This window comes from Hylobates moloch, unplaced genomic scaffold (genome assembly GCF_009828535.3).
Source record: "Hylobates moloch isolate HMO894 unplaced genomic scaffold, HMol_V3 SCAFFOLD_5, whole genome shotgun sequence".
Lineage (NCBI taxonomy): Eukaryota > Metazoa > Chordata > Mammalia > Primates > Hylobatidae > Hylobates > Hylobates moloch.
The window spans coordinates 43,273,186-43,298,726 of record NW_026652280.1 but is presented as its reverse complement, the minus strand read 5'-3'; the positions used below and the strand labels follow the sequence as shown (position 1 = coordinate 43,298,726).

At 44.6% G+C, this 25,541-nt stretch overlaps 1 protein-coding gene across 4 annotated transcripts in view; it reads left to right on the top strand.

Annotated features, from left to right (window-relative positions):
• FHOD3 (formin homology 2 domain containing 3) overlaps window positions 1-25,541 on the top strand; it is a 499,838-nt gene that overhangs the window by 80,960 nt on the left and 393,337 nt on the right. For all 4 annotated transcript variants that reach the window (XM_032152492.2, XM_032152490.2, XM_032152489.2 and 1 more), the window contains exon 3: window positions 957-1,021. In XM_032152492.2, the coding sequence (XP_032008383.1) occupies window positions 957-1,021 (65 nt within the window). The remainder of the gene's footprint in view (window positions 1-956; window positions 1,022-25,541) is intronic.

Below are 25,541 nucleotides of genomic sequence, written 5' to 3'. Positions count from 1 at the left end.
TGTGTTCCCTTCTCTCCAACACAACCACATACCAGGAAGCAGGAAAGCACTGCCAGATTCTGTTATACATTAAGGCCTGATGGGGAGAGGTGAGGATGGACAGGGAATCCCGTTTCCAAGAGCCCTGCCACACTACCTGCTGCCATGCTGTTGGCTGGCTCTGCTTTTCCTTTGTCCACTGCCTTCCCCTTTTCTCCAAACCTCAAAGCCTTTGTTCCTGTTGGGTAGCCAGGACTCATGTTTTCTCCCCTTTATCTCCTTCTACCAACTGCTCTGTGCTTTGGTTCCCCTCTGCATAAAGCAGGATGGGCCCTAGTGGGAGTGGAACTGGGGAGGTCTGCCCTTTTTCTTCCTCATGAGAAATGCAGTGAGAAGGAAGCAGAGGTGAGATGAGGTGTGGTACAAATTGGCATTTCTGATAATAAGTAGTCTGTAAGCCTTCTTTTGTAGATTCCCATTTTCCTGTAAAAGTACAAGGGAAGAGCCAACACAGTCTTGAATTGATACACAGTAAAGCAGTTCTGATTACCCCATGATGTGTTCCCTTTTCCTGTATCTGCCCCCACCCCCCACAAAAAGGTAAAAATAGCCATGAGAATGATCAAGCAGATTTGTGCTGTTACATTCCAGGAATTTCACTTCATGGACACAGATTTTAAAATTTTCCCAACATGGTCAAGGATGACTACGTGCAGACTCTGTGGATGGAATGAGTCCATGGAGCTTGGCAGTGAGATGCATGTGCCAAACCAACAAAGTCAGACTTCTTTATTTTATTTTTGTGAAAGTCCTGTGATGTCAACATTATTTCAGGATAGATTCTTGTTCAGTGTGGGTCTCTGCTTCTCTGGATCCCCACTTAAGTGGGTATGTCAGAACCTTCACGTGGATTGACAGCACGTGAGGTGTCTCTGCTGACTCCTCTGATGCCCCTGTTTTGTCTCCTGTCTCGTTAGGCGGGGCAAGAAGCACAGCATCATCCTAAGGACGCAGCTGTCCGTGAGGGTCCATGCCTGCATCGGTGAGTGACACTTGCCCTCAGGAACTAAACGTATGATGAATAACGCGACTTATGCGAATAAAATAAAGATTAACTGTTATGCTGTCTGTTTGCACTAGCCCCTATCATGAGTTCTTAGAGTTTTAGTGAAACAATTTCCAGCAATGATTTTTGAACGCCTGTTTCATTCCAGCTTCCTCTGCTGTTTGGTTAGTGACTGGAGCTTGAGGTAAGACAGCTTGCTGGTGAGGTGCCTTTTGGCAGTGCTGGGGGAGATGAGGTTCTTCTGGGGACTGTGCCATTGTGAGCCTCTAGCGCATTGACCTGATCTTCACGTGCCTCCTGGTGGCTCTGTGAGGTGTGCCTGTGGGCAAGTGGAGTCTGGGGCTCCAGGTTGTTATCAGGTGACTGAAAGGAAAATCTTGGGTCAGTGCAGGATGAGGGTACATGTGGATACAGGGCAAGATGCTCTTAAGCGAGCAAACGTATTTGTGGTTCAGAATGGCTTGCTGGGGGAGGCCCAGTTTCCTCCTGGTAATGGGCCAAGTTGCGGCAAGAATATAATGTCATAAGAAGGAAAAAAAAAGGAACTAAATTTCACTTTATGCCTAGAAGTTCTTAGTATTTGAGTAATTTTGCTTTTGTTTAATGTATGGTATGGTCTTCATTTAATCCTCTAATCAAAAGAGCATAGATCATCCTGTTGAGTCCTAGTCTATACCCAAAACATTCATGGGTGGAGTGAAGGAAATTATTTCCGGTCCCTCCTTCATTCTGCTTCCCTATTGGAGACCCAGGGATGGGGAGACCCAGGGCTGGAGATGGAGGGAAATCCGTGTGATTTCACTTCATTTGGTGTGGAGGGTGGTGAGGTTGCAAGTGTCTTGAGTAACAACCTTTGCCTCACTCTGCAGCTAGAGAATAATTGTGCAGGTGACTCAAACTTCAGGGACTGAAAGGTTAGGGTGTCAGGAGGATTGGTAATCCTGTTGGAAACAAAGTAAAATCCGTAGGACCTCCAGCCAACACTGACTATTCTGCTTCTCAGCTGCTTGTAGCACTGAGTAACTGTACAATGTATATGGGCACTTATATTAAATCAGTGGCTTTTTTATTACCTGCTTCATGTTTTCCCAGTGATTTCATATGTATAAATCATGTCTATCTAAAGGAAAGGTCTGTGACACGACTTTGGATAAACTTCCCCCTTACCCTCATCCCAGATCTAGAACAAATCCAGGCACATAAGATGTACTGAACACTGCTGAAGTTAAATGTTGAAACACAGTTGATAACTACAAGAAATTTGGGACATGAATATGAATTTTTTTTCCTAGGAATAGTAAGGCGGCAGAAAGCAGACTTGTATGAAAATGAGCTCAATCCAAATCCAAATGAGCTAACTCCTTTTAAGGAAACTCACTCCTTTGCAGTATGTACTCATATATTTCAGGTACAGGATTTTTTAAAAACAACTTCTGTGTTATCGACTTGTCTTATGAACTTTTGTATCCTATCATCCCATGTGATAGATGTAAGATGTGTGACATCTTATCCTGTGGCATGCTGAGCACCGACAGCCCCTCAACCCACACTCAACCAGGACACACATGCTCCCTGCTCTAGGGATTGACCTGGGTCTTACGGAGTCAGTGTGCTTGCTCACAAACCTCTTTATGCCAATTGCACTGGTTATCAGAATTATGTAATTTAATGAAATAGTACCAAATATTTCATAAACTAATTAAATATGACTACATAAAGGTCACTGCTTCTTTGAAAGTTCACTATTTTGGAAAAGACTCAAAATTAGTCACTACAGAAGCATTTCTGTCAATGTAAATGTGTTATGATAACTATAAAAGGTGAGGGGGAATATTACACAAATCTAAGAGAATTCTACTCTTCATAAGCATCTTCAGCTCTGCTGGACTTCAAAGAAACTAGACTGGAAATCAGACCTTGTTATTGGAGCGAGTTGTAAAAGAAGGTCTACGTGGAATTCCAATGAGTAGATCCTTATTCGGAGAACTATTTGTGCCTCATCACGGGTAGACCGGCATGTTTTGCCACAATAGCCACGAGTTCAAAATGTTTTAAGGCCTTGTTTATGTTTATGTATTTTTTTATGTATTGTTTTCAAAAGGATTTTCTGCTTTAATCAGCTTTTACCATTAATTGCCTTAGGCCTGATTATGTCAGATGAGAGGATTTGGCTGTATAAAAAGGAAATTTTTTCCTTTGTATTAAAAGCCTTTTTTAAAATTCCATTTCCTACTATTAGCAAGATCTGGAATAGATTTATTAGCACTAAGTATTATCCTTTGGTTATGTATAGAAAATGGAATGTATGCAATCATGTTCATGAAGTACCTTCCCCTATTGTGACATATTCTTTCCCTTTCTGAATGGCAATGTTAGATGAGATTTCTTAGGGATAAAGAAAACAATACCTGGAACAATTTTGAGTCAAAATGACAATCGGAAATATGACAAGGAGAAAATAAACCTTTTTCACATCAGTTGTTTTAGTCTTTGTTTCTTCTCAAGGTTATTTCCCTCTTTACCACAGAAGAAAGAGTTGAAATATTAATACTACAGGCATAGGGCACAGTGGCTGCTGTCTCAGCCTCGCACCACATGCAACTCCCCTGAAGACATTCCTTCCACCCACGATTGGACTGGAAGGATCCAGGACCAGGGTTTGTCTCCTGGGCTAAAAATGCTATCAAGTAAATGTCTCAAAAATAATGCTTTCCTCACCCTACATTCTCTTCTCCTTCATTCCTGTTTTTATTAAGTAGAGGAATGTTTAGAATCCAGGACTACATGTTAATGAGTTGGAGGTGACATGCTTTTGGAATTCTCTAGTGTTAACTTTGGAACCCGGCACCCATTGGGATGAGAGTGTGGTGGGTGAGCCTTTATGGTTAGCAGCCCAGCAACCCTCATGAAAAATGAAGGCACAGGGGCTCTGCTTCGATGGTTACAGCTAGCAGCTGAAGCAGGTCTTTTCTGATAGTGTAGTGGCTCTGAAGCATTTGGCAGGAGATTGGAATGAGATTTTGGTATAGAGAGAGGCCTCAAACTTTTGTACCTCTGTGCTTACCTCCACTGTAATTTTTATTTCTTTGTACATTTTTGGTATGACCACTTGATATTGCAGCGAACGCTGCACTTGCCTTCTTAATCTAGCTTCGATCTTTCAAAGAAATGAAAATTTTGATGGTCATATCATGGGCATACACTTACAGATAAGAATTAAGATGTATGACAGACATGAGAAGTCTGCGTTTTATGAGGTTAGCTAGAGAAAATAAATTTTTTGGTCCCTGAAAAGTGATCCTATTTCCAGACACCAGAAAAATGTTCTGAGGGCCAACTGGCTCTGATAACTAAATCTCATCATGAAGAGAAAGGAACTAAAGAATTGTGGGGTAAGGAATGAAATCTAGGATCTAAAAAAAAATAAGGTTTGAAGTCGTTAGGACCCTAAAGTTAATATGTGAGTGTTTTTTACTGGCTGGCTTTGAAGGCATTTTGTTGGGCTAAAAACCCCTGGGCTTCAATTTTCTGAAGCAGATTCTGTCTTCCCATTAAGAAAGTAAAACCCTGGTGATTGATTCTCTGGGTTCCAGGAGGCCTGTCCTTTCAAGTGTCCAATATTGAGTTAAACAAAAGTGTAAAATTTGGGTGAAGATTCCAAAATATCATTTATGCTTGCAGGTGTGAAAGAACCCTGGCACGAAGGGCCTTTAGAGGCATTTCAGAATCCTGTGAGATGATGAGGTCTGCCTGTGAGGGACAGAGATGAGTCAGGCAGAGGCTGTCAAGGGGGCTGAAGCGACTGATCTCTGCATAAGATGCATCTGATTACTCAGATGGTCAAGTCACAGGGACAAAGACAACTTTTAAAGGCAAGAAAATGATATATGAGAGAAGGCCACTTCATCCATTAATGCCAGTTTCCAGCAACAGAAACATCAACAGCAAAAGCCATCAGGTATAATTTGCAAGGCATTTTTCTCTTGCAGGCCCTATCATGCAGCCACGTGCTTTGCACTATATTGTTATAGCAAAGAGATGAATTATAAACAGTGCATCATTTCCTCAAGAAGAACCTCCTAGTGCAAGAGTAACAAAGGAGATTCATCTCACAGCCAGCAGATTTAGGAGCATCGGCTCCCTGGGGCGCTGTGTTGAGCAAGGTCCTGAGGCTGTGTGCAGTCTTAATGGGAAAGGATCCTGCATCGGTACCTGCTTCCATTGGTGGTGATGGAGGTGGTGTACATATGTGTGCCATGGGGTGGCAGCTCAGGTGAGGTGCAGGTTTTGTCCAGTGCTTGAGCCTCCTGTAGCTACAGTATAGGGGTCCCTGGGCTTCTGTATTTAAAGGGTGGGGAATGGACCTGTAATTCGTGACCCCCAACCACTGCCCCCTCTCCTTTCTTCCCAGTCCCTTTCCAGGTTCTGCCCTTCTTCAGCCTGTGAATCTGAGCGTGGCTTCTCCCCCACTTCACTGTGTTTTCTGACCAGGCCGGATACCACCTTCCTCCACCTCTGGGTGTCTTTCCCTCTAATCAATCTGAGCTGGTTTCTCATGGCTGAGCCCTCCTGGCTTGTGGGGAGGCCCCCTCTAGCTTCCTTTTCTGATATTTCACTTGCCCCTAGGGTGGCCTTTGGAAAACTAGCTGGCTTCCCACGTGGTCCTTACTGCTTCTTGGCTCTGTGTCAGTTTGGAATTTCCATAAAAACTAGAGGTTTCCTATGGGAAACAGCAAATTGTCTTTTTGACACTCTTGTTCTGACAGCACCTGGGTGCTGTTTCTGTGCAAGCTAGTAAAGATGAGGGAGGCCCATGGAGCACTGTGTGCTGAGAGACCTGAGGCCTGAATGGTGATGTGTGTGTGCTCGGGCACCTGGCCCCTCTGGGTGCTTGCTGTAGGATCCACACAGATGCAGCTGGCCCTCTGTGGTCTACTCCATGGCAGACTCCCCACATGTCCACTGTATGCTGCAGAAAGGGAGCTGGCTGCTGCCTGACTGGGAGACACCCCCATCCCATCCCCTGGCCATCTGTTCCCCTCTTAGCCCACCTGCCCTGCTTTCATTGACTTCAGGTCCTAGACCTGGGCTTCTGGCTGGCTCTGTCTTGCATTCCACAAGAAGCTGCTTCTGCTCCTGTCCTGCCTCTACCACGCAGCTTAGATTTGGAGCTGCAGGTGGTACACCCTCTTTGCCCCGTCCCTGGACATCATGGTGGCTAAGCTCACAGTGTCCTTGCTGTGCTCCTCCCTGGTGGCATCAGGTGCATTGAGTCATCACACTTCCTATTTTCTGTTCTTTGATGCCAGGATCCTCTGATTCTCCAGAAGCCCTGGAAACCATCTCTCATTCTTCCAAAGATGTTCATCTTGTTGCAAAGTCTCCTGAGTGGCCAACTGCAGCCTCAGCATGAGATGGGTTTGACACTGAGTCTCTCCTTGCAGCAGGAGACTCCCAGTGCTTCGTCCTTTAAAAATAAAAATAAAAAACCTCCTCTCCTTTACACCCCAAGTCTGTGACCTGTTTCTGCCTGTGGTTCTGTTTTCTAGGTAAAAATGAGCTCTGTGGGTTAATCAGATAAGAACCTCCCATCATCTGTTTCCCATTAATCTGTCACAGCTCCCAGGAGACAGACCCCATGGCGTGCATGTGTCTAGAAGGCCCTTAGGTCTCGGCTGAGGGAGATTTCTTAGGCAGGTCAGCCTGTCAGCCTCTGCACTCTGTGTGGGTAGCTGCCTCTAAGGGGCCTTCCATCAGACTGGAATTGACAGGTGTGTCTAACCCCTGTCTCCCCAGCCCCCTCTGCCACAAAAAAAAAAAAAAAAAAAAAGAGATGGGGAGGATGTAAAACATACTTTAAGGTTTATTAACATACATGAGAGTGTAGTTTTTTTTGTTTTTGTTTTTAGACAAAGTTTTGCTCGTGTTGCCCATGCTGGAGTGCAGTGGTGTGATCTCAGCTCTGCAACCTCTGCCTTCCCGGGTTCAAGCGATTCTCCTGCCTCAGCCTCCTGAGTAGCTGGAACTACAGGCATGCACCACCACGCCCAGCTATTTTTTTGTATTTTTATAGAGACAGGGTTTCACCATGTTGGCCAGGCTGGTCTTGAATTCCTGACCTGCCCACCTCGGTCTCCCAAAGTGCTGGGATTACAGGCATGAGCCACCGTGTCTGGCCAAGTCTAGTCCTTAAATGCTGGGAACCATTCAGTTCTGTCACACGTCTGTCCACATGTTATATTCATATGATATATAACTAGGGATTGATTTCTCACCAAAATGGAAAGAGCAACTAAAGAATGAATTTAAAGACTGGCTTTACCATCTACAGACAAGCAGATAAACAGAAATACAGAGGATGAATAAAGAGGAGACACACACTTGTGAGAGAGAGGTAGCGTGGAACCTTCTGGATAGGGCTGGAAGCTCAGGTCAGCTCTGGGAATTATGAGGCACCAAGAGAGAGAAAATGGACAGGAACAATGTGAATTGAATCGCAGGAAAGAAAGCAGATATCTCAGGGTCTCTTACGACAGCTTCATTTCATATTTGTATTTGGCCTTTTCCCCATTTTACTTAAATTATTTATTGCTTCTTTAGGACTTGGTTACCTTTCACCTCTAGGGATCTCGAGGTGTTGGATAATGGAATTTGAGCATTGCCGTGGAGCCATTATCAGTGTGTTTACTCTTCAATGTCCATGTAATTGTTTATATCCTGGTTGGTCACTTAACAAGGAACATGAAAATCTGGCAAACAAAACTGATAATGGAGAATGAAGTCCCATTGATAGGGACGCCTGTAGCAGGTGTTACCAGATAAGTTTAAATCACGTGCTGGCAGTTAGATTCCTAAGTTCCTATCCAGCAAAATGTCAGTTATATCCAGAAAACAACTTCAGATAGGGAAACCACCCTGGTTTTGACTAGAGTGTCTGCATAAATACTTTCCTCTCACAGGTCTGGCCTGCTTCTGGGGTGTGGTGTGAGCTCTAGTGACCAGCTCTGAGTGCCTTTGGCTGTCCCCATGGAGAGACAACTTTATTTTTGGCACTGGACAATCAAAATTTATGTCAGGAAACAAAATGCTTTGTCTTATTTCTAGAAATTTTGGTATCCAGAGGGTGTGGGAGTTGAAAAGGAGGATGGATGGTTCAAAAATGTCTTGCTGAAGAAAGTTCTTTGAGGAGTGGGTGATGTCAATGTATTTTTCACATCTCAACATTCCTGTTGTATTTTAACATTTCTGTTGTATTTAATGGGAAGCATTTTAACTCAGAAAAAAACATGTAGAAAACATTCATAATTCAGCAAAACTGCTACCAGTTCAAGGTTTGCTTTAAAGGGGGAAAGAAAGGCATTGGAGATTTGTTACAAGTGCTGTCATCTCAAGCCCATATACTGGAGTAATAGCAACAGAATAAGAAGAAAAGTTAAAACATTCTGCTCATTATTTTAGCATAATTGAAAAAAAAGGGAACAGATTCTATTAATTGTTCACAGAAGTAACATGACTTATCTATAATCCCAGTAACTGGATTATGGGCGTGTGGGCAGGAAGAGGCACCGTCTTACCAGGATGTAGAGAAATCGTTGGGGCAAGGGATAGAGCCACGTTTCCAATCAATAAATCAATACTTCAGTCACCTCCCTCCCTCCCTTCTTTCCTTCTTCCATCCCTCCCTCCCTTCCTCCCCTCCTTCCCCTCCCTCCCTTTCTTCCCTCCCTGCCTCCTTTCCTCTCTCCCTTTTTCCCTTTCCCTTTCCCTTTTTCCCTTTCCCTTTCCCTTTCCCTTTTTCCCTTTCCCTTTTTCCCTTTCCCTTTCCCTTTCCCTTTCCCTTTCCTTTCCTTTCCTCTCTTTCTTTCTTTCAAGAGTCAGTGGTCAGTTTAATAACACTCTTAAATTTAGATAATATATTTATGAGTACTTCAAAAGTTGTAAAATGCTACAAAGATTATTAGTTTGAGATAAACTCCACAAGAAAGCTAAAAAAGAAATCCTGTCTACCTCAGCCATTTAAAAAAGTCACATGAGCCCCATTCACTGACACATTTGCAGCTTGGTTCTTTCCCACCCACAGGTTCAGGAGCCCTCGCCACCCCTCCTGAGCCACGGCAGGAGCTTAGAAAGGAGGTCCCCCAGTGGCAAGGCATTTCCTCATGGCCACGGGGCAGGGATGCCATGGGATTAGGGCTGGAGTCTCTCGATTCCCTGGCCAGGTTCTTTGCACTGGCCTGATGCTCCTCTTTTCAGGCCATTGAAATCATCTTCAGCCCTTCTCTACAGATACAATTGCCGAGACCGATGCAGCCCTTCTGGTTTGAGAAGTCTGGGAAGTGCTGCCAAAACATCTAAATAAATGTCTTTAGAAACGTTTGCCTAAGTGAAGTTTCAGCAGGCTTCAGAGGATGGTATTCCGGCTGAGTTCCAGTGTGGTTCACAGATTGCCTTAGAGGAAAGTAAATCAGCTGAGAAAAATGGACTTCACCCTTAAAGAGCTGACTATGTTTGGGAATGCAGCTAAAATTCCTTCCGAGCCAGGCTGCAGATGCCTGGGAGATGGAGCTGGGGCTTCCACATCCTTTCCAGGCTTCCACTCTGATCAGTTGGACACTGGTCTCTTGTTCTGGCTTCACGTTGGGAAGTTCCTGGAAATGGGGTCTCTCACCTGATCAGAACTGCACTCTGTCCCTGCTGGCTGTAGTAGCTGCCTGAGAGGAGGGTGAGGGTGCCAGGCAGAGGCTGCGAGTCCCTGTTCTGGGTTTGGTACCTTGGTCCTGGTCTGAGCTCTGTGAGGTCTGGATTCTGTGTGGGGTGGCAGCTTGCTCTTGAGCACATGAAGGTGCGAGTCCTCCCTGTTCTGGGTTTGGTACCTTGGTCCTGGTCTGAGCTCTGTGAGCTCTGGATTCTGTGCAGGATGGCAACTTGCTCTTGAGCACGTGAAGGTGTAGATCCTATTGTGCCAGATGCAGTATACTGTCTCACCCTCAGAAGGAGACCCCAAATTATTTGTTGTTAAAGAAAGAAGCTAAAAGAGTCAAGGTACTGACAGTGTTTCTTAGGTTTGATTTATTTACCTCAGAAATGGATTCCTTTGCCATGTTCTCAGGAAGAAGAATACAAGGCAGTAGCTGTAAGTACCATGTGCTAACAGATGACGCCATGGGATCACCTCAAAGGAGTGGGAAGAATGTGAGAGTAAATAGAGAGTTAAAAAACTGTGGCAGTGAGTAGACTGTCATTTTGAGGAGCATGTCAAGGAAGGCTCTGTGTGGTGTTATGTGACCCTGGAATCACACTGTCTGTGCGTGTTCGTGGCCTGTGCACATGCCGGGCAGTGCTCCGTGGTGCCAGCCATCGTAGTGGGGCCCAGGTCTCCGGGAGGTTGGAGGTGAGATGGTGGTGGTTTGAGATAGCGACCTGATGCAAGACTGCTCCATGGAACAGCTTTTGTGGCCTTTCCATCGCAATGTGCTTCACATCTTTTGGGGAATGGGGTGGGATGCTGTTGTCCCCAAATGTAACAAGTTGATGGCAGACTTTGACGAGCAAATGAAGAAGAGGTGGGTTCTTCATTAGGGATGGACTGTGGCTCTTCCTGTGACTGCCCACCAGAGCACTTCTGTTCCCGGAACCAAGCTGGGTCCGGCTGCGTTTTTTTCAAGGCCCAATAACGAGAAGCAGACAAAATAGGGAAGAAGGGAATTTATTGCTGTAACCGGATACAGGGAGAAGGCTGGAGATAATTCCACCAGACCAACTCGAAGTGTTACAATTTTCTTAGTCCTTATGTAGGTTGGGGTTATGTGCTCATGTGCAGTATAGCATTTGCCTAAGTCTATTGGTAACTAATTTTGTTTCAACTAGAAGGTCAGAGGCAAAAAATGCTTGCTAAGTCTGATTAAAAGGGCTCCAGTACCCTCAAGGCCTGTCTACTGTGGAACCGGAGTGATTGTTTCTATCTTATCTCCTTTACAGCTTGGTCTGGAGAGCTGCCTCAGACTTTCCAATGAATCTATTCAAACAGCTGCCTCTGTTACCTTGACTTGTCTCAGATTCTGTCAACCCGAGACGGGTCCTGTCTAGGAATGTAAGACTGTCTCTATTATTTTGACTTGCTCCAGGTTAGGGAGAAGCCTATACAAGGCTCCTACTGACCATATGTTTCATTTCTAGCTTTGATGTTTGGGCACCGATTTCCCTACGTTTAACTGTTTGCTCAATGTCAAGGCAGTGCTGTGGAAATCTGTCTGTGTAACTAGAGTGCTATGCTGCCCTGTCTGTGTGACTGTCATGCAGGTCTGTCTGTATGTGTGATTGTCAGGGAGACTTGGCCTGCCACACTTCCACGGGAGTGCCCTGATTATTAACAGGGTGGGTGACCTGTGCAGGCGGCTGTTTCCACACTGTTCTGGGATAGCGTTGACCAGCCCTTCCAGCCCTGCTGTGTTCTGTTCTTGGGCAGGCTTCCTCCTGGGTGGGAGACTTGTGTGGCCTGGGATGTCACCTAGGAATGGATGGATGGAAGGGGCGTGGGAATTTCGGTCTGAGGATTCTGTCTGAAAGTAGAGTTGGCTCTGTCCTGAATCACGGTGCTCTCATGCCATCGACATCTGAGGCTGGGGGAATTCTCAGGGTGCTGTGCTGCGGCTGAGTTATGTTCAGGCCCCACTGGCTACTGTTATTGAGCACCTGCTATGATAAAGGTGCTTAAGAGAGGTGATTCCATTTATCTTCCTGACACATACATTATCCTTACTTTATAGGAGGAGAAAACTAGATTCGAATAGGGTTGGGAGCTTGCCCAGGGACACGGAGCTAAACAGCAGAGCTCGGATTCACATCCCCATCTGTCTAATTGTTAAATGGAAAAGTTCTGTTTTATTATGATGGGCAATGTACTTTTAAAAATAGTTTCTTTTTATAAAAGCAGAAAGGGAAATTTCTACTAAGCACTTAATGCTTATACTTCCTACCAGGCACTGGGCAAAGCACTCAACAAGTATATCTCCTTTAATCCAAACAGTAACCTATGAATCAGAATTACTGTTCCTACTTAATAGAGGAGAAAACTGAGGTACGCAGTGGTCTAATCACTTGGCCAAGGTCCCATGAGGAGCATATGACAGAGCTGAGATTTGCACCCATGTCTGTTTGCCTGACTGCAGGGTGTTGTGTTCAACCTCTGTGCTCTGGTACCTCCAGTAACACTAGCTGCTCTGGAGCACTTACTGTGCTCCAGGTATCTGAACCCTTGACGCTATAGCACAGGTCTGGGCTGATGAGAGAACTCAGGCTCTAGAATCAGACCTGCCCCTGAGAAGCAGTGTGACCTTGGAAAAGTGACCTCACTGCTCTGACTTCAGTGTCCTCATTTATCAAAAAGGGATGATAATATCACCTTTAAAAATGGTGAGGATTAGGCCGGGTGTGGTGGCTCACACCTGTAACCCCAGCACTTTGGGAAGTCAGGAGATCAAGACCATCCTGGCTAACATGGTGAAAGCCCATCTCTACTAAAAATAGAAAAAATTAGCCGGGCGTGGTGGTGGGCGCCTGTAGTCCCAGCTACTCAGGAGGCTGAGGCAGGAGAATGGCGTGAACCCAGGAGGCGGAGCTTCCAGTGAGCTGAGATCGTGCCACTAAACTCCAGCCTGGGCGACAGAGTGAGACTCATCTCAAAAAAAAAAAACAAATAAACAAAAAAAACAAACAAAAAAACCTCACACGAAATTAGTGGAGCATGGTGGTGGATGCCTGTAATCCCAGCTACTTGGGAGGCCAAAGAAAGAGAATCACTTGAACCAGGAGGCAGAGGTTGCAGTGAGTCGATATCATGCCATTGCACTGCAGCCTAGGCAACAAGAGGAAAACTGCGTCTCAAAAAAAAAAAAAAAAAAAAAAATGAGGATTAAAGAAATATGTCATTGGTGCTAGATCCAATTTTTAAAAATAAAGTCATATATTGAGTATTGATTTGTGTGCTCAATGGGCAGAATAAGCTAATATGTGTTTTAGAATCAGACAAACTGGGTTCAAATCCTAGACCTGCGTCTGTGTGTCCATGAGCAAGTTACCCACCCCTTGGAGACCTGTTTGTTGTTTGTAATAGTGAGAACAGGGGACCTAGTGCCTCCCTCCTGGTGATGATGCAAATGCTCAAGGAGATAGTGAGTGTGCAGGTCCAGGCTTAAGCCCTTGGCAAGTGGTGGCAGATACCACCACCACCACCATAAGGTTTTGTGTTTTGTTGCCTTACAAACCATTAGAACAAAATCAAAATTTGATTGTCCAGTTCCTCTAAAGGAATGTGACTTTAGAGTGTCTGATCTATTAGTAGAATCAGAGCTGATCTGGACTGAAACGTGTATCTTGCCTCCAATTCTTGAAGGAGCCTATCTTCCATAACCAGAACTGGATCACAGAATTGTATTAACTATTAAACTGGGGAAATACATTGTGGAACGCTTAAATATGAAAACCAAGTAACGCCCAATTAATGTGTTTAAAATGTGTTTTAGCTACTATCCTTTTTTGAGCAGCCAACAGATTTGAAACTGTAGGTCAATAAATTTCTATTATAATTTTATTCGTTCTTATAAAATGGAGTTGGCCAACCTAAGGCCTGAGGGTGATCCTGATCCCATAGTTCCTGCTTAGCTGCCGGCACTGGGGTTGTTTTTATGGTTCTCTTCAATTATCCTGTTTTTTTTTTTTTTGTTTTTTCTTAAGACAGAGTCTTGCTCTGTTGCCCAGGCTGGAGTGTGGTGGTGAGATCTTGGTTCACTGTAACCTCCACCTCCCAGGTTCGAGTGATTCTCCTGACTCAGCCTTGTGAGTAGCTGGGATTATAGGCGCCCACCACCATGCCTGGCTAATTTTCATATTTTTCATAGAGACGGTTTCACCATACTGACTGCGCTAGACTGGTCTCAAACTCCTGGCCTCAGGTGATCTGCCTGCCTCCGCCTCCCAAAGTGCTGGGATGACAGGCGTGAGCCACTGCGCTTGGCCTCCAGTTATCCTGTTTTTGATACATTTTAGAATGTTGCAGTTTTGGCAAGCACTGAATGGTCAGCATGTTTACTGAAAAGCTCTCATCTTCATGGAAATGAAGTAGGTTTTGTGACCATGAAGGCAACTTCCCACCATCCTGGTGTGTTCCTGGATTGTGTTCTCCTGATGGAAGGGGCTGTTGGCATGGAGGAGGAAGCTCCTGAGTGCACATGACCAGGCAGCCAAACGCATGAAAAGGAATTAAAACACCACAACATGACACCAAGTGCTTAGTTATATCTATAATAACTTTAAAGTTGAAACATTATGCTCTAAGCATTATAAAAAGTAGTCCAAATGTTCTGTATGAGTTGATATTCACAAAATGTCCAAATTAATAAGCTACTCAAATTGCACCAAAAATACAATCCATATGTTTGTCTTTCCAACAAGAAACATGCTAGTGATGGCAAACTTCCACTATACATATGGCAATACATTTCTCAGATGACCCAGTATCTGGACAGTTTTTTATGACTTGTTTGGCCTGGGGTACCTTAGAAGCTGTCCGTCCTCTGCCTCATCTCCCTGCATTGATGGGTGGCTCAGGGTATCCTGGGCACATGGGCATGGGTGCTGGGGTTGGCAAGGGTGATGTGGGTGGCCAGGGGTGGGCTGACCGGGCACGTCTCTTTACCAGGTAGTGGCTCAGGGGCCTCAGAAATAAAGTGGGAAGAAATAAAGTGCCACGCATCACTTAGCAGAAAGCCATAAAACAATGAGCAATTTCCGTGCCCATGAGAGACACTGAAAGGAGCCCCATGGAGCTGTCTTGGCTTGGAATTGCCCAGGCCAGTGTGAGTTACCTGTGTGTGCTGTGGCGTGGCTTGTCTTGGAAGACAGTGGAATCTTGAAGAGTGGGATCAGTGTGGGTGTGTGCATTGAGATGATGCACAAATTGCCTGGAACAGCCCGTGCCAGGCTCCTGGAGGGCAGCACTGCTGTGGTGGCAATACTCAGAGGGCAGCTGGGCTGCAAGTTCTAGGTGTGGCCCTGCCTCCCCTCGGCTGTCCCCATCAGTCCTTTCTGGGGTCTTACTTGAGGCCTGGCCTTCATCAGGACTCATAGGGCCTCCAGGCTGTGGGGTCTAGCTTGGGGGGATTGGAGAAGGTGGGGTTCTGAGTGCAGCACCCCATTCATGGGCCAGGCAAGAGACCACTGACCTGGGCCTTGTGGGTAGAACTTCTGATGTTACCTCCAAATGATGTTGCGTACCTAGAATCTAAGATTAAATACTCAAAATATAGAAGTTGTTAAGGCAACCTTCCTTTGCGGTATCTATTTTTCTTTCTTAAACAAATGGCTTAGGAGCGAAAAATACCCTCCCCACCCCAAGAAAGGCAAGTGCCCTGGACTGTGTCCTGAGTGAGGTCTTGCTCAGTCAGGGGCCCAGACTATGGGCAGAAGGTGTTGGTTCCCCCTTCAGGGGTGTCCTGCTTGAGGGGGGATGGTGGGTTAGGGAGAAGCAGCATTCTAATTATGGAGCTAGCATCATCAGGTTGCTAGATTTGGGACATGACACTTTTGTCAAAAATGGGGGACTCTCACACTTCCCTTGTGAGCTGCGGAAAGGACTGCTGAGCCATGAGGGTGTCTTAGGTCAAGAACCTGGCATCTGGTAGCCCTGCAGGATTTTCCTTAATGTGAGCTTTGTTGTTATTACTGTCAAAATCCAGCAATTTCTTGTGGGTAAGCTTGAAAGCATCACTATCATTTATGTTACTGTAATGTGAGATGTTCCCAGATTTCCTCCTGACTCAAAATAACACATCAATCTTTATTCAGTGCCTGTGGGTGTAACTATTATGTTAAGTGCTGTAAAGGAAATAAATAGACACATAAGTGAATGCAGTACATATATGAAGCAGTTCCATCCACTTTCATGATTCTAACTAGCAGCTACATGCTTGAAGTTTCCCACTTTCCCTGAGTTCTAGACCTGTTGTTGAAATGTGTGCTAGATACCTAAACTTCATCCCACATTCATCTCTCCGCTGCTCCTCCACCCCACGTTGGCAGGGCTCGGCCCACCCGCTCTGGATGTCCCCTGGGCTTCTAGTGCTGCCGTGTGCTGTCATTGCCCCTTGCTTCACCAGTGGTGTGATGTGTCTACTCCTGCTTCCCAGTGAGACTGTGTGACCATTACAGGAAGGGGTGGAGGCTATTCCTCTCTTGGGGAGAGGTTGGAGGGTAAAGGGGCCTTAAGGAAGGAATTTGGGGTTTCTAGGAGCTAATCATGGAACTGCCTTGAGCCTTAGTTTCCCTAACTGAACTTTGGGGACACAGTTTATTTAAAAATTGGAGAACTCTCTATATAAACTTAAGAAGCATTTTTGTGTGTCTTTGAAAATGTGTTACTTTAATCTTTGCCTTTTTGCCTTTTTGGTGTGGTTTTTCTCCAAGGTATTTGCTCATAAATTACTAATTCATACTCCTCATTCCTCTGCTTCTGATTCTATAGCTTATCATGTCTTTCTGACATTGCCCTGATTCTTAAATTGAAGCAGACACAGGGCCCAAGCTAAACAGGAAAAGCGAAACACCGGGAGCCCCCACCGGCCTCCCCAGGTCTGCTATTTTTCAGACATAAACAGAAAATGGGTAAAATGTGTTCCTGGGACTGTAGCCCAGTCCCATGAGAAGGCCTAGGAGTCAGAGGGCCAGCCCAGTCCCATTGTGACTGTCTGGCCCACGGTTAGTGCCAGTTGTGTTCATGTCCATCTTGCCTTCTTTGCAGCCAAGCAGTTTTGTGTAGCAGGACTTACCTGCATGCCCCAGGGGTCTTTTAGGATTCAGGATTACTTTACTTTTATAGTGGTTTCCTCTTGGCAGAGCCTGGGTTGTGGAGGATCTGTGTGGCATTCCCAATGCAGATCCATCCCCAGGGTCTCCTGGGCAGGGATGGCCGAGTCCCTTCCCCTCCCAAGAGAACCCTGCTCTGTCCTGAGGGCAGAGCCAGGAACACGTTGCCTCTTCCACAGAAGGAGTATACCAAAACCACAAGCAAAAAACAAAACAGACCACCACCACCAACAATGAAGATGGGAGAATAAGGGTTTTCTAAAGTTTCTGTTAAGTTCGTATTTTTGTATCATTTTGCCTGTAAATATGGTATTTGCCATGGGAATTTGAAGACAAATGATCTATGTGCTTATGGTTTTCTAGGGAAGGTGTCCTGGGGGCTGGGCTGTCTCCAGCTTTGGGAAGTCAGTTCCCTCTGGGGGGCACCCTGGGCAGGATGTGGGGGGCCCTGATAGGCGCTTCTTGCCAAATGCAGATGAGGGGTCAGCCTGCCAGTGTTTGCGACGTCCCTGCACGACAGGTTTGTGTTTTCTGAGGATCGTGATGATATAGGACATCTGAATCTTTGTACAAATGTGTAGATGACATCTTGCTGCAGCTTTTATTTGTGAATAAAGATGCATTGATGCTTCAAAAAAAAAGGAGGAGGAGGAAGAAGAGAAAGTCAGAATGGGGCAGGCAGCCTGCAAGTACATTTTCTTTTTTCCTTTCTTCTCCCTTAGGTCAACACTCCCAGACCCCAACATTGAAGAACTCACCTTCATATTCCTCCCACCCCGCCATTGTGGTGCCTTTTATCCTGGGATTCCCATCGCTGGGCCTGTGTCAGTTGACTTGTGGAGAATGCACAGGGTTCTTCTGCAAACAGTGTCACATGTGATTTTCAGTGTTAATGGTCATAAATAATCATAGTCCTATAATTCATTCTTTTCCACAATCACGCAGCTGTGACTGGGCTTTTGGGCTGGACTCAGTGCCAGTCCTGCATACTCCTCACTTCCATTTCTCAGTGGACGTACATAATTATTGTCCTTTCCTGGAGCATTGTTATTGTTGTTGTTTTTTTAAATATGTGCTCTCTGCACGTATAGACCCTAAAATGACGTAATATGGATTTTCATTTTCCTCTGCGGTGGGTACATCTCAAGGGAGCCCTACGCCCTGCTCTTCCTATTCCAGAGAGAGCAGGGAATTCCCCTCAGATCCCCAGGAGAACATGTGTCTTCTTTGCACTCCCCCTAGACTCCTTTCTGAGGACAGACGGGTGAATCTGGGAGAAGGCAATGAGTAGGGCAGGCTCAGCCCCTCCTTTTTCAATGAGTGTCCTATTCTGAGGACCCTCAAGGTCACCTGCCCCTGTGGTAGGCCAGTGGCCATTCTCAGAACTGCCTGGAGCTCTTCAGGCTGCAGATGCAATGCCGGTTCTTTCGTGAGCTATCTCAGTGGTAAGGCTTTATCCATCTGCTGTGCCTGTTTTCCCATCTGCTTCTAACCCAGGAGGCAAAAATCAGTGTTATCTGTGGACCCAGGAAGCTCCACAGAGAGATCCTCCCTAGACTGGGCTCTGGCATTGAGGCTTTGGGTATTTTAGCCCCAGTCCTGCTCTGTAGGTATGGAGCTGAATTGTCAAGCAGCCTAGACAGATGAGCTGGGTCCAGAGGTGATAGGGGGACGTGTCCACTGGGCAGGTGACAGGCAGCTGCTCCTGCTTTTCTTCCCTATGCAGTGAGTGATTCTGGCTCGGAGTATCATGTCTGTGCCGAGCTAAATTAAAACTGGAGGTGCCCTGAGCTTCGTTCTTTTTAAGGCCATAGTATTCCAGGTTAAAGATAGGAGTGAGTCTAAAATAAAATGTGACTGTTTGGGGTGTGCAGCCAGATGCCTCGTTGGTGCCTGCTTTTCTGGAGGAGACAGAGCCTGTTCTGGTGCTGGGTCCTGCTCTGGCATGCACCCTGTCCTTGTGCTGAGCTCTGCTGGTTTTGATTTTCTGCAAGCACATTCTGTACCTGGATTTTTTTCAGAAAACACTTTTTTTGAATAATGTAACAAACGTGAGGCAATTTAGGACCTCACACTCTGACCTCTGTGACTTGGTGTGTCAAGGTGTGAACAAGTGATGGTTTTGAGATGTGTATATTTGCAGCAAACTTGCCTTAAGAAAACTTCCTACCTGAGTAACTGATCTGACAGACCCACACTTACCACAGGATGATGGTCCTGTTACGCCTGGAGTGATTCTCCACTCCCTTGAAGGGGAATTGGGAAGTTATTAAACTGTCAAACTCTTGGGGGTGGGGAGAAATAACGAGTGGTCCACATGGATCAATCAGCTGTAATCCATAAATGAATCCAACTTGGAAAGATCAAGTATTCACCTGTATGGACAGGTATGCACTGCCTTAGTTTTCTTTCTTCTTGCCCCAGAAAGATAGTCCATGAATATTCACCAGAAAGTGATCATTGTCTCCGATGGGAAATTAGGATCGGAGGGGCAGAAAGTCCAGCACTCCAACTGTAGGCACCAGTCAGAATTCTGCTGCTTTTGCTGGAGCATCTCTTCATAAGCATAAGGCCAGGTTTCATCTGATGCTGCCAACACTGTGTGAAGGGCACACTTCACTGTCACCAGGTGCAGACCTGCAGTATGCTGAAGGGTCAGAGCCATTCCATGGAGGGACCATAGGCGCACCTAGTGTCTAGAGGGCAAAGTGTACCCACTTTTAAAGGGGGTGGCTCATGGAACAGGGAGAGGCCATTTTTCTTAGGATTGGTCTGTTCCTGGACAGATGCCAGGATTCGTATTTGTGCAGGGGTGCATGCAGGTGCCTGGAGTCCAGACAGGGATCCCTTGGCCTGGTTGGGGTAGCCTTGTTCATGGGAATTTTTTCTCGATGGTAGGAGGGTCCTACAGGGGATATACCACAGCCAATGGTAAGTTCAGGGAATTAGAGCTCAGGAAATTCAAGGCCTACAACTGCAGTGAGTGAGGCACATGCTGGATCTTAGCAAGGTCCTGGAAGCCTGGGGTTTGTAACCAGACATGCCTGGCTGAGCCCTGGGTTTACCACTCAGCAGCTGTGTGACCTTAAGTAGGACCCTTAATCTCCCTAGGCCTCAGGTGACTCTTGTAAAAGGCATGGTTGGTCATCGTGTGCACACCTTACAAGGTGGGTTGGAGGCCTGGATGAGATGATGACACACCTCCTGCCCCTCCAGCTTTCGTTCTGCTGGTGGCTTTCCAGACAAGCCATGTGGCCCCATGACTGTGTTGGTGCCTCCCCTGTGTCTGCTGACTCCTACTCAATTCTTAGGCTGTGCTCAAATGTCTCCCCATGCCACAGGGAAAATAGCTTGTGGTCTTTGTCCCCCACAGCTGAGATGGGGCATGTAAAGCACTTGTCATAGGCCCTGTGGCATGCTGTGCTTACCGCACACATTAAGCTCTGGCTGTCCTGCCCAGTGGCGTTGGACCCTGGTGTAGCAGGGTGGACTTTGGAGCTGGCTCTCCTGGTTCGTACCCTGGCACCACCACTTAGAGGCTGCATGACCTTGAGCAGGCAATTTCTCACCAGCTCCATTTTCTTACCTGTAAAATGAGACAGTCATAGGGTTTTGGGGGGTTAAATGAGTGAATTCATGCCAGGTGCCCAGAACCCCCACCGAGCACAGAGTAAGCACTGTGCATGGGGTAGCTATAATTGGCTTCCCTAGCACAATGCATAACACATGATGGGTCTTAATATATCTATATGAATAATAAGGGCAGCAGAGTGTGGGATTATAGTGAGAGCCGAGCTGAAATATCAGACTGTGGAGTCATCTTCCTTTTCTTCCCAAAACCCTCTCAAGTTTCCCTGAAGTGCTGATAACTTATAGTGGCCAAAGCTGAACTGTGTCTGCTAAGAAAGCCCTCCCTGAGTAGGGGACAGAGGAAAGTCTACTTCCTGCCCTCCCGGGCTCTGATCCTCAAGCTGCTGTCTCTTAGAGACCTAGAGACATGGCAAGACTCTGTAGAGTGAGGACAGGACTTTCCTGGGGCCAAGCAGGGTGTATCTCCTGCTTCCCCTTCATCTAGTCTTGTCTGTGTTTCATGCTCAGGCAGCTAATTTGTACCTCACAGATTCTTTTTCCTTTGGCTACTGTCATGGCAGATGGGAAAAGAGGTTTTAATGAATTAGTGTTTTCTTTTGGAGATTAGGCTTTCATTATGAATATAACTGCTGACACACAGCCTTCTGGTACTTACATATCATTTGCCAATTAGGATAATGGACTGAGAAAGTCTCTTGGAAAGTGACATGGCCAAAGTGAAGCCTGTAACTCAGCTTAGGGTGTTGGTGAGTGAAGTGCTTTGCCAACTGGAAGCAACATATATTAAGTCTGCCCACAATATGCCTGTGCTTAGAGGTCTGAAAATATTCATGACCTTTGAGAAAGAAAGATTAAAATTAGTAGGCAGAAATGCTGCAGCCAGCTCCAGTTAGTTTGTGATGTGGTCATTCCAGAGTGTCTGCCATGCTGGCCACATGCTTCTGGGATGGCTGCAGGGCAGAAGGCTGTCTGCTTAATTTTAGAGTTAAACGAACGTAATGGCGAAAGCATTTATGATGGATCTGAATCTGGCGTGGCATGTTGTGATATTTCCATCACTGCATTTAGGGGTCCAGATCTTCTGGACACTTTCTCTTTCCTTGTATTGTTCTCTCCAAGGTTTCTCCACCTTGACACAATTGACATTTGGGGCCAACACTTCTTTTTTAGGGGGGTTGTCCTGTGAATTGTAGGATTCTTAGTGGCATCCCTGACTTTTACCCACTAGATGCCAGTTGCAATGCCCCTAATTGTGACAGCAAAAGATACATTGCCTAGACATTGCCGAATATCCCTTTGAGGGCAAAATTGGTTGCAGTTGAGAACTGCTGCTCTAGAGCTGGCCCCAAGACAGTCACAGAGGGACTAAGAAGCTGTCCATAATCCCCACCAATTCAGGATATTGGGCTACACAAAGGCAATCAGTCATTCATTTCCTCAGGAAACCATTCTCTTGGAGTCCCAGTTGTGTGCCCAACTAGACCTGGAGAATACAAAGGGGAGTGAAATGAGCCTAGTTCTCTAAGCAGCTTAAGGAAATGGGTGTTGTGATTGCGGCCAGAAGGTTTCCTCTTAAATTATACTGATCCTACTGCAGGGTTGATATTAGGGTCCCAAACTTCAGAAAACTCTGGGTTCTGATGGTTTCCTATGTGAGGGCAGGGAGCTAGTTAATCCACTTGGATCCACAGGCCTGGGGACTACAGATATGTTAGTCTTAGGAAGGGACTTGGAAAGTGAGTGGCTTGATTAAAACTTAGAAGGGTTTATTTGAATAACAAGAAGGGGCTGAGGAAACCACTGGAGAAAAGACACACAGATGAGCGTGAGCAAAATCAGTGAATTTGCTAACAAAGCAAATCCAACCTACTTGGGCAGATCAAGGAAGGAAAGAACACTGGTGTGGGAGTAGGGGAGTGAGAAATATCAGGTTGAGGGAGACCTGGATTTTCTGAGCTGTCTCCTGGGGAGCATGCTATCTGTCTTATGGATTCATTGTTATGGTCAAAGATAATATCAATTTAAATATTGGGCTTCCCAAATGAAAGTCATTATTAAGGTCATCGGGTAGACAGTCTTCACAAGCAGACATTGAGATTTTTACTTTACAAAATAGAAAATAAGGCATCATTGACATGAGATTTTGAGCAGGGGAGAATATTCTGGAAATGGCATATAGAATTAATTGGATGGGGAAGGAGCCAGGAGGAAAGAGTGGTATAGCTGGCCAACAACCATCCCCACCCTGCAGCACTAGAGGGGGACCACCCACCATGCTTGTTTTGAAAACCTAGGATTTTTACTGTGAACTTACAGATCTAAATGTATTTGATGGGTTTTAATCAGTTGCACTTAATGTACTTGAAGTTTGAGTTGTCCCTTTTTTGGCCACTGGAACCCAAGGAGGCTTCTGAATCATCACTGGTGTTCTCTTTAGCTTCCTCTCTTAGTGGCAGAGCAAGATGTTTCAGTTCATCTTATGCATTACTTGCCCCAGGTCTGGAATCAACTATGTCTCTAGGAAGCCCAGTTTTTTTGTTGTTGTTGTTGTTAATAGAAAATATTTCAAAACTGCAATTTGAGTGCTGCAGATGTTCACTGCTACTGGATTGTCATAGTTTCTGAGCTTCCTCAGTGGGAGAAGCTGGGAGATACGTGTTGTATACATGTGTATTTATTTACCTAGGATAAAGTATCTCATGAGAGCATACTGATACTTCAAATTCAAGTTCTGTGCTACAAGGTTTTTACAGAGTCTCTTCTATATTACATCCTTATCTTGTTTCTCTCTCCCTACGTGTCCAGGTTATCAAGAACACAAGAGTGGATAGAATTAGAATATCCCATATTTACCCACTTAAATTTATATCACACTCAGAGAAATATCAGAATAACAATACTACCACCATCAATATAACCACTGAGAACAGCTGAGGCTTTTTTTTTTTTTTTTTTTTTTGGTATTTGCTCTTCTCATTTAAAAATATTTGTATCTCGGGAGGCTGAGGGAGGAGAATGGCGTGAACCTGGGAGGCGGAGCATGCAGTGAGCCAAGATCGTGTCACTGCACTCCAGTCTGGGTGATGGAATGAGACTCTGTCTCAAAAAAAAAAAAAAAATCTATATCTAGATTGTCAGAATGCATAGCCATTGTAAACTATACTCACTTCACTTTAGCTGTCATTTTCTCTTAGTTCTGCAGGTTCCTTCATGTTTAAAGTTCACCATCAATCTTTATGTTGATATCTTTCTAGTCATTTTGTGTGTCTGAAACTCATTCTCGAGCTGGGGAGTCTTTGATGTAACAAAATGTTCTCATAAGAATTCTAAGATGGTATTTTCCTTTTATTTATACTCCTCTTTCATTCTCATGTGAGTGCACGGAGTTTTCCAGAACCTCTGTGACTTGTGACGTCACAACAAATTAAGTGTATAGCAGATATGTGAGTCTGCCTGTTACTAAGATAAATATTAAAAGGATTTACAAAAATAAAAGCAATGTTACTCTTACGAATTTTTTTTTGTTTGGGAAAATAGTTATTTTTTCTAAAATATGTTATATGTACATTAGCACATACTAGGTTTGCTATTTTTGATTAATTCATAAAGAATTAAAAATTTGTTTCAACTTCTAAGAGGTAATTTGTCTGTAGATGTTACCCACATAAACACAGCTCTTTGGGATCCTAAATAAATTGAAGAGGGCAAGGAGTCAGAAAAAATGTGAGGACCCTCCTTCTAGTAGATTCTTTAAAAAGGGCTCTGAGGTTTTGCACGTTAACAGTTTATTGGTACACTTTATAAGATTTTTGCTATGTATAATATCCTTGGCCAACATTTTATGTCTTTGTTACTGCATTTTTGTGTGTATAAAGTATTGCTTTTGAAAAGTCTGATGATAATAAGCTTTTATGTCACTTGTTATTTTTGCCTAAAAGTTTTATTTTTTTCTGTGAAGTCCAGTAATCAGACTGTGTCTTGGTATAGGTCTTTCCAAGTCAGTATTCTCAAATACATAGGGGGATCTTTTATGTGGTTTCAAATTATATATAAAATTTTAGGAAAGTTTTCTCATATTATAGTTTTCAATATTCTATTCCTTTGCTTTGGTTCACCCTGTTTCAGGGACCCCTGTTAGGTGTGTGTTAGACCTTCTTTGCCTACCTGCAGTGATTCTGTTTCTCTTGAATCACTTTTAAAATTTATTTGAAAAAATGTCCGCCTTTAACTTTCTGCATCTCCTGAAGCATTATTATTATTGTGTTTATTGACTTTTCTGTCCTAGTTTACCATTTCTTTAATGACTTTTCATTTATTTAAATCCAAATGATATTCTTGAGTTCTGTTCATTTCATTTCTGTCTTTCTAATTCTGATTTATGTTGTTCTTTCTTAGCTTGTATCTCTTATTTTGAAAAAGTATGTTATAAATTTGATTTTAGGTATGACTTTAGGTACAACTTAGGTGTGATTTTAGGCACTTTAGCTATGACTTTTTGACATGCTTTGTCTGTACAGATGTTATTCAACTCCTTATTCTCTTCTTCCTTATAATAATTCTGTATGAAATTTGACCTTGATATTTTTATGTTGGTCATTTTTATATAAAATCAGTTTTCTTGAACTTTTAGAAGGAGGCTTTGTTCACATTTTTTTTTAACTTCACAGACATCTATTGTTTTAGCATAGGGTTTAGAAACATGACTGATTGCATTCTGAGATTTCTTGTCTCTATTCTTTTTTTTTTTTTTTGGAATTTTTTTTTTATTATTATAATTTAGGTTTTAGGGTACATGTGCACAATGTGCAGGTTTGTTACATATGTATCCATGTGCCATGTTGATTTCCTGTACCCATTAATTTGTCATTTAGCATAGGTATATCTCCTAATGCTGTCCCTCCCCCCTCCCCCCACCCCACAACAGTCCCCGGAGTGTGATGTTCCCCTTCCTGTGTCCATGAGTTCTCATTGTTCAATTCCCACCTATGAGTGAGAACATGCGGTGTTTGGTTTTTTGTCCTTGCGATAGTTTACTGAGAATGATGGT